Genomic DNA, 9,371 nt, shown 5'->3' with positions numbered 1-9,371 from the left:
TTTTATTCTCACCTGGGGTGAGAATAGCCACTTCCTTTATAGAAGCACTCCCGTCTCTTAATTAAAGGGTATTATTACTTTGTAGCTGTATAGGTTAGTTTTTTTTTTAGGGCCCTGAACACGATTTGGGCTTTGAAAAAGGTTGCAAATGATTAGTTAAGATGTTATATGGCACATCATTTCCCCTACTACACAGCTAATACGTACTCGCTCGTCAGGGGGAGACCCCTTGAAACCCCCTTAATGCCTAATGACTACAAATGCATGCTTTAAAAAAAACAAAGCCTAAAACAAAGCCTTAAAAAAAGCACTGACCGTATTCGTCATCTGACGGCACTAAAGTGGTGAAGGAGTTGATTTCCGGTAGTGGATGTGACACGAAACGGAAGTGATTCTATAAAAATACCAAATAATCTATCATGTTTTGTCCGAAAGAGAGCAAGAGGCGTTATGCTACTACTTTTCAGTACAAAATGAGCAGTAATATTTCACTTGTTTTTAAAAGGGGCATTTCAGGGGGACTTGCTCCCCTGAATTTAACCATAATTTGATGTTTTAAGGTTTGATGTATCTCTTGCTCGCTACGCATCAATCAACGTATATCTGCAGTAAAATCATAGTAATCATTTAGAACCTGGACAGGGTCCCCACCAGGTCAGGAAATCGGGAGAAAGTCGAGAATTTTGTGATGGGTCGGGAAGTTGGGAATTTTGTGATGAGTCGGGAAAGGACAGGGCCTTAGTAGTGTAGCTATCTAGACAGTATTTTTGATGAATCATGAAAAGGAAACATAATTGAACCGCTATGACAGAAGTGTATGTGTGACACTTAGGCTCGATCGGGAAGAATCAAGATCTACTTTCCCTTTCGTTACCACCCAGAAATTTTCCGGTAATAGTCAGATAACGCAAGATTTGTAACATGCAGGTTGTGCAATACAAACGTTGTGTCGCCATGAAAATAAATCAATATTTGCTCTGTGCTGTCACTAGTGAAAAAAAAAAAGAAAGTTATACAAGCGTCTTGTCAAGCTGGCCATCATGACCGGTCAGTGAAGCTGCGCATCCTAGCTTTATTTTCCCGAACGTTCGGAGAAATAGTGCCTAGCTTTATTTTCCCGAACGTTCGGAGAAATAGTGCCGGCCTAGTATTAAACCCTATTCTCAAGAAAGTTTGCCCTCACACACAATCTGCTTCTTTGCTTCTGGAGCTTCTCGAATCTGAGTTGCCACGGAGTTGTTGGTTGTTGCCTTTGTAAACGCTGGTCTTTCAGTGATGTATATAGCCTTTGATATACTTGTACGTTTCTATCATATCACCACGTAACCTACCAGGTAACAGATGTCCGTGCCGTAGTGAAGTGTTGAGCACAGTTGATGTTGGAGGCGACTAAACAAAATACACCAGAGCCACCGACCAAAAATTTTAGATTTCAGTCCAATCAACAAGCGACTAGAATCTACATTAGATCTTGTTGTGTTGTTGCAGTCGTGGGCATGATTGAAAGTTGATAAAAGACAGAATTTGTCTAATTTGACTATCGGCGGCGTCATTAAATCCCAGTACTGGGTTCCATGTGCACCACAGGTAAACATTCATTATAACCTTTGTAGTTTCAAAAGGACAGAAATCAATACATATACACACCTTTTTTATTTTGCTAAAATGATGTATTTAACACCTTTACCACTGCTCAACCACAGCAATGCGTTTGAGCGTTGCCTTTGTAAACAGTTACCGTGCATTCTTTTCTAGTGCCGCACTTGATAATATCCGGTGGGAATTCCCGTTTGTCAATTCCGGCATCCGATATTTTCAATATAATAGTAGATCCAGATAAATTTTGTCTTATCTTTTATTTTTTCGAACTCCCTATTGAAAATATGCTCCCCAATCATTAAATACAAAATGTTTGAACTAAATTAAATGTGTATCGCAAATGAACATCCTAGTTTTGTTTCTTACCATTTGCTGCGTGATTATTATGTTTGCAAAATGGACGGTGCACAGGCTCGCGTGCAGGAGGCGATTTCGAAAATGGTCAATACCCTCGACACTGGGTGTCTGAGGAAGATGCAGGCAAGTGCTCCGTGTGCTGTGTTAGCAATAAAATGTTTACACGATTACATTTTATTACATACAAAAACAAAGTAAAGAAAACAAATTGTTTCTTCATCTGCGAACTGCAAGAAGCTGCCAGAAGAAGAAAAAGCCGGCGAAGTTCAAGTTCAAGGGCAAAAACCAGAAAATGAAAATTATGATGAAATGCATTTCCTGAGATAAATGCACACGATTCATTTGTAGATTTCTGCCTTATTATATCTAACCAACACTGCTTATTTGCTGCCCCCATTCATTTCCAGATAGTGACCCCACCCCCATCACTCTTGCACCACTCACAAGACTACTCTGTACTGTCACTGTGCTTGTCTGTTACTCTATACTATAGACTATAGGCCTACTTGTCGGTGTACATTTTTACGTTTAGACCCAAAGGCAGATGCACTGTTTTGAGGGCTAAACTACCTTAATTTTGGTATTCTCTGGTTTTGGCTCCAAGACCAAGAGTATTGGTTTAAATAATCTGTAAATTTGTAAAGGCCACCTCCCCAGGTGAGAATAGCGCAGGCGAGCCTTTGCGCTATTCTCACCCAGTGTGCCCTCACCGTGATTGAGGCCAACTAGTGTAGCGTTCACCGTGATTAAACGTTCCAGCGCTCTAGTGTTAAAAACTTGCAATTTTGGGCCCTTTTTCGGTAGTTCCCACCCATATTTTGAGCCTGATCTAGATCTAGAATCTAGATCTATACGTTTGATGCGAGCTAAGATATCAAACCTAAATAGCAAAACATCAAATTATGGTAAAATTCAGGGGGGCATGCCCCCCCCTGAAACCCCCCACCTCATTTTTATTAGGACAGGGGGGCAAGCTCCCCTGATACCCCCCTCTCTTGAGGCCAAAACCGGCGAATAACAATTGCGGGGTGGGAACTACCGAAAAAGCGCCCAATTTTGTATGTGGGCAGTGAGAGAGAAAGAAAGAGAAGAGAGGCGGGGGAAGGGGGGGGGGGAGAAAGAGAGAGAGGAGTAGGCTAGCGCGAGAACTTCCAGGCAGAACAAAATAGCGACCCACGTAGTTCGGCTCGATTCGAAAAGTTAAATAGCCGTAGCATCTTTGTAGACAACCAAATTAATTTACTTTTGTGTTTTAACATAATTTTTAATATATATTATAATTTGTTTTTGTCAATTTGATCGTCCACACAAATAGACAGTATTCAGAAATGAGGAAAAACAGGTCTTGTTTCACACCGGGTGAGAATAGCCAACGCTGGCAAGTCTCACCCGGGGTGAGAAGTCGATGGTATTTTTATTCTCACCTGGGGTGAGAATAGCCACTTCCTTTATAGAAGCACTCCCGTCTCTTAATTAAAGGGTATTATTACTTTGTAGCTGTATAGGTTAGTTTTTTTTTAGGGCCCTGAACACGATTTGGGCTTTGAAAAAGGTTGCAAATGATTAGTTAAGATGTTATATGGCACATCATTTCCCCTACTACACAGCTAATACGTACTCGCTCGTCAGGGGGAGACCCCTTGAAACCCCCTTAATGCCTAATGACTACAAATGCATGCTTTAAAAAAAACAAAGCCTAAAACAAAGCCTTAAAAAAAGCACTGACCGTATTCGTCATCTGACGGCACTAAAGTGGTGAAGGAGTTGATTTCCGGTAGTGGATGTGACACGAAACGGAAGTGATTCTATAAAAATACCAAATAATCTATCATGTTTTGTCCGAAAGAGAGCAAGAGGCGTTATGCTACTACTTTTCAGTACAAAATGAGCAGTAATATTTCACTTGTTTTTAAAAGGGGCATTTCAGGGGGACTTGCTCCCCTGAATTTAACCATAATTTGATGTTTTAAGGTTTGATGTATCTCTTGCTCGCTACGCATCAATCAACGTATATCTGCAGTAAAATCATAGTAATCATTTAGAACCTGGACAGGGTCCCCACCAGGTCAGGAAATCGGGAGAAAGTCGAGAATTTTGTGATGGGTCGGGAAGTTGGGAATTTTGTGATGAGTCGGGAAAGGACAGGGCCTTAGTAGTGTAGCTATCTAGACAGTATTTTTGATGAATCATGAAAAGGAAACATAATTGAACCGCTATGACAGAAGTGTATGTGTGACACTTAGGCTCGATCGGGAAGAATCAAGATCTACTTTCCCTTTCGTTACCACCCAGAAATTTTCCGGTAATAGTCAGATAACGCAAGATTTGTAACATGCAGGTTGTGCAATACAAACGTTGTGTCGCCATGAAAATAAATCAATATTTGCTCTGTGCTGTCACTAGTGAAAAAAAAAAAGAAAGTTATACAAGCGTCTTGTCAAGCTGGCCATCATGACCGGTCAGTGAAGCTGCGCATTCGCATCACATGATAACTTCAGATAAAGCTTCGTATGAGTACCGGGCTTGGGGGGGGGGGGGGGGGCTGAAGGCAACGCTAGATGACAGCAAGTGAACGTGGAAGCAAATTTTTAGTATTTAGAATTTTGACAAAACTACTGTAAAAGCTCTCTGCAAAGCGCTCATAGGTGCAGGCCTTGTGTGGAATCGGGATCCGTCATGCCTTTTTATTAAACTAAAGTGTTTGCGTTTCATTGGATTGGGCGATAATAATTTCTATATTTTAGCCTTCTGTTCAAGATTAGCAGATTTTCAGTGTGGCTGCATCTTGCCTTCCTTCAGTTCTTACACCTCTCACACTAAATAGGTCTACTTGAGCCATTCAAGCAATACAGTGGGTGTCGCATTCAACGAGAAGTCGCCTCCAACGAGGCAATCCTTAATCCCTGGTTTTTTCTTCTATATCTCTTTGTAAATGTACGTCTGCTCCAACGAGGTTGCAAACAAACCGAAGTCGCTTTCAACGAGGTCGCGATAATCAAATAAAAGCAATTAGTGGCCTCATAAGCAAAGGATTTTTCTCCTTTCTCTCCATCTCACACGAAGCACAAGGTCCATCCTCGATTCTTAAAACTTTGTATTGCCAGATCTAGATCTAGATCTTGTGTGCTTCCTAAAATGGGCCCCAAGTCCAAGAGGATGGGCGAAGGTTAACCTACTGTAGGGATGCAGGCTGTGTGAAACTAGGTGAACTCTGGATGGGTAGGTCCAGATCGAGACCTTCATTTTTTTCAATTTTCTTTTCTTCCCCTGATCAGAAAATCCAAGCTCCAGCCTTTACTCTATGTAGATCTAAGCCTAGATGTGAGAGGTTATGTTTCCACACGAAAAGTGTTCCTGAAAAAAACATATTTAAAAATGCAGAAATGACGGTCAGAGCACAGCCCAAACACGTGCACAATGATGCTGTTTGAGATTTTCGTCATCAGGGGGAACAACTGTTTTAATTACTGATATTGGTACATCGCATAATATAACAACGTTTCTCCTTTCTTTTCTTTAGCCTTAGTCACGTTCAACGAAAGGTCGGATCCAACGAAGACAACAAGCGGTTAAATGGAAGCAACTAAGGTATTTTGACTAACCAGAATTGTTTTATTAATCCAACATTGTATCCAATAATCTGCTTTTTTCTATTTTCCAGGTTGATATGTACAACTGCAGTGCGAAATGTTGCGAGAATCCCAAGTACTCTTTAGACGAAGTACAGAAGTGTATAGAAGACTGTTCACTTGATGTCAACAGAGCCCAGGCTTATCTTCAGAATGAGATAGAGTCATTCCAGGTAATACTTCATTCCACTTTATGCTTGTTCCCGTGAAATGTGTAGCAAGAGTTAATGCAGACTTTGCCACTTAACTCAATTTAATTGGGATATCCCGATTTTTTTTCGCCGAATCTCAAAGCATCCGGATTTCCTCAATTTCGATCATGTGTATCCCGATTATTTTGTTCCATCTGTTGCGCCAAATTTTTTTTTAGAAAACCCTTACTCTACCTTCTTCTTTGTCGTGGGAAGCTCCTGTTAAACTTTTGGTCAGCAGGAACTCGGAGCACTATTTCCTGAAATATTGATGCCGAATTTTGTAGTTGACTCGCCCCAACTTGTGTTGGAACTTTGCTTGCACATGTTATTTCAACCATAATGGAAGTAGTATTAATTGGCATTCCGACTTCGGGGATTCTCAAGATCTACTTTAGTTTTTGTATCCACTCAGAATTCTCCGATGATGGCCTGATAACTGTTTCAGTTGTGACATACAAATGATTATTCGTAGTTCTGCTGTTACCATACTTTGAAAACAAGCTTTGTCTAATCTCTGGTTAGTCGGGCCAGTCATCAAAACCCGTCAGTAAAACTGTTTCAATCGGGTGTTTGCATCACGTGACATGACTTTGACGTATGAGTACCACGTCTATTGGGGACCGTCAACTTAAATTCATGCACACTAGTTGAAGTGTATTTCGGGACTTATTTGGGGCGGGGGGTTAGACAGTTGGGCTAGGAGTACTTGATGTGATACTTCAGGATTAAAGAAAATAATGATAAAATACTGACATGCGTGAGTGCATGCACACACAAACACACACACACACACACACGCACACATACACACGATGCATACATGGAATATATTTATGGACATCCCAGGAAAATTTTAAGTCAACTTGGCAGTCACCTTGGTGATTTGTCGCTGATCCCGATTATTTTCACCAAATCCTGATTTTTGCTCCCTGAGATCCAGATTTTTAGATTTCATAAAGTGGCAGGTCTGGTTAGTATGTATTCGTGCCATTCCCATACACATCTATACTATCAAGCCTCGTTATACCTCCTCCCTTGGGACTGGCATGAAGTTTCTCTCTCTGTCTCTATGTCTTTCTTGTGGGGGAAAGATTATCAAGCAGCCTACTACTGGGTATTATGCGCTTTGTGTAGTGTGTACCTCTGGCGGTCAGTTCGCCGACGTTATGGCGAGGCAAATTTACATAAGTTAAATATGGGCCATTTGAATCCGTTGGACCCTGATCATGCATTATATCGAGACGAGAGTCTTGACACCGAACCCTATTCCCAATCAAACTCAGAACCAGATAATTGTTCACAGTCAGTATTTTTGATTTGCTGCCTGTAGTAATTTAGTTTGGGTTGCAAATCTGCCAGGAAAAAATCTCTTTTCATGAACTGAAAGTAGTGAAAGCTAACATCAGTTCAATGAAGTCCATGGTTATTTCCCTTGTTAGACTTTTCTGTGCTGATGATCTTTGACATAAAAGGATTTCGGGTGGTCTCTCACATGTTGCTTTAGTTATTCTATTCTCTTTATTGTAAATTTATGAGGTAGGTTTCTCCTTTTTTATTTGGAGTGTTTCTATGTGCTATTCTATGCATAAAAACTCAAGTAAATATAAAAAAACTGGATACACAAGGACACTTTAATTCTCTCATTTCTTCAGAAGAGAGTGTACATATTGGGAGAAATCCAGCTTTTGATTTCTAGATTATATTGCATAAATTTCAGTTTCAAATTTTGTTGTCCCACTTATGCTGATAAACTTCACTACAGTGAAGTATGCTTAAATTGAACATGGTTAATCCGAAAACAACAGTAAACCAAAAGCAAATAAAATCCTTTTTTTTTCCCCCTTCTATTTGAACAACCTCTCTAAACTGATAACTAGATAAATCGAAGAAAATTCGATGATCCTGCAGATTTCGGTTTAGATCTAAGTGTACTCTATCATGCATGTACATGTACATTAAAATTCTCCCTTGTCTTATCTTCTTTTTTTTTCTTAGTTCTTGAAGCTCTTGTATTTTATGTTTGTTAAAAGTCTTTTTTAGTATGATAAAGAAGGCTGCTAGTTTCTGTAGGTTTTATTGTGTAAATACAGCTCAGCTGTTCAGTTTCAAGTGCTTGTATGTTATATTTTTCTTTCTTGTCTGTTTCAGAATCGTCTTCAAAGGTGTGCTATGAGTTGTCAGGATAAACTGAAAGACCAGATGCCTGTCCAGCCTTCAGATGCTGATGTTCAGAGGGGCAGGTCTTCTCTTGAACAGTGTGTTGTTCAGTGTGCTGATTCACATGTTGGTCTTGTTCCCGATCTAACGAAGAAAATGCTGGAGACTTTGAAAAAGAAGAAATACTAGCTTGTGATCCTGAGCTGAGTTGTTTTAGATTTCTATTTTGGGGTTGGTTTCTAGTGTGTATGGTTGAAAAGTTGTATTCAGAGACATATATTTAAAGTGTTGCTGTTGGTTCATGAGAGAAGTTCCCATGCCAGGAATATTTATGATCACTGCCAGTGAAAGGAAAGATGGTATGCTTTCATGTTGGAGTAACTGCAGCTCCTTTGTTACATTGATGAGAGTCTCTTATATTCTTTATCTTTGGACCATGTCATTTTGTAATGTTATGATTTTCATGCCTATTTTCTTCCTTGTGGAGTAGACAGTGGTGTTCATTTTTTTACTTCTCTATTTAATCTATTTTTGGACCTAGTCCTGATTTGCCAAGATACATTTCATACGTAGGCTATGACCAATAATCCCCTCATTTCATCTTTATATTCTTTCTTGTCTTCAAAAGGGCCTGGCACTTCCTTACTTCTTCTCATCCATTTCTCATGGTAGGCCTACCTGAAATATCTAAACACTCAACTTATGTTTTGGCATACCATCGTTGGGTTCACATTGTTCTTGTGGAAGAGGGGTGTGTGCTTCCACTGATTCATATATTATATATTTTTGTGCCTTGTCCTGTCTACAGGTTTTTAGTTAATCAAAAGCTTCGAGTGGTATAGTTTCAGGCCAGCATTTATTATTTCAAGTGTTTGATACTGGTGTGATATATGAATTGATTGTATGACGTACTATATTACATCTCTAAAGTGTAAGTGACTCTAAAGTGTAAGTGATTTGTGGCAGAGGTTCATGTACATAGTCTACTAGATAGGAAGCTTGATCACATGATGTGCCAAAGTCTGCAGTGAGAGTATGTCAGTTTCTTTCATCGTTTGTTCAGAGTGAGTGTATTACCTCATGCTGAATGCAGGAAAGAATAAACATTTGAGTTGGAGGTTATCCGTAGACTGGAGTTTTTGGCTTCTGTGGTTTGTTGTCTATGTTTTAGATTCTACTGATTTTGAGGGTTTTTTTTCTACAGTTAGATGAATGTTAAGAATTAAAATCCCTTATCAGCACTATTTTAAGGAATGGTGGCATATACATTTTGATATTCTCTTGCCAGCAAGCGAGCCTTGGATGAAGTCTTTGGGTTTATTTGGGCATCAAACACAAGTCTACATGTATTATTAGGTCACGTTTTTGATCCACAACATCACATTGACTCTTTGACACAACTAAAATTTACTACTGGCGATGCTAGATCTGAGAT

At 39.7% G+C, this 9,371-nt stretch overlaps 2 protein-coding genes across 3 annotated transcripts in view; one reads left to right on the top strand and one right to left on the bottom strand.

The window, feature by feature from the left end:
• The window catches only part of LOC101854315 (WD repeat-containing protein 34), a 16,051-nt gene extending 14,281 nt beyond the window's left edge, over window positions 1-1,770 (bottom strand). Inside the window, exon 1 of one of the 2 annotated variants that reach the window (XM_005094308.3) lies at window positions 1,648-1,770. The gene's annotated coding sequence lies outside the window, so the exon portion shown is untranslated. The remainder of the gene's footprint in view (window positions 1-1,647) is intronic. The other variant, XM_035968749.1, reaches the window with a different exon arrangement.
• A 204-nt stretch (window positions 1,771-1,974) lies between these two features.
• LOC101860244 (protein FAM136A) lies at window positions 1,975-9,066 on the top strand. Its single transcript, XM_005094336.3, has 3 exons — window positions 1,975-2,079; window positions 5,618-5,758; window positions 7,928-9,066. The coding sequence occupies exons 1-3, from the start codon at window positions 1,996-1,998 to the stop codon at window positions 8,123-8,125; spliced, it is 423 nt and encodes a 140-aa protein (XP_005094393.1). The 5' UTR covers window positions 1,975-1,995; the 3' UTR covers window positions 8,126-9,066.
• The last annotated feature ends 305 nt before the right edge of the window (window positions 9,067-9,371 follow it).

The sequence above is a fragment of the Aplysia californica genome, unplaced genomic scaffold (assembly GCF_000002075.1).
Source record: "Aplysia californica isolate F4 #8 unplaced genomic scaffold, AplCal3.0 scaffold00079, whole genome shotgun sequence".
NCBI classification, from domain to species: Eukaryota; Metazoa; Mollusca; class Gastropoda; order Aplysiida; family Aplysiidae; genus Aplysia; species Aplysia californica.
The sequence above is the reverse complement of the archived record's forward strand: the minus strand, read 5'-3'. Positions and strand labels throughout refer to the sequence as shown.

Excerpts from the sequence above, each read along its gene's own strand:
- LOC101860244 (XM_005094336.3), top strand. The coding sequence starts at position 1,996 with ATGGACGGTGCACAGGCTCGCGTGCAGGAGGCGATTTCGAAAATGGTC. Across the intron at positions 2,080-5,617 it reads GGTGTCTGAGGAAGATGCAG|GTTGATATGTACAACTGCAG; the intron begins GCAAGTGCTCCG and ends TCTATTTTCCAG. Across the intron at positions 5,759-7,927 it reads ATGAGATAGAGTCATTCCAG|AATCGTCTTCAAAGGTGTGC; the intron begins GTAATACTTCAT and ends TGTCTGTTTCAG.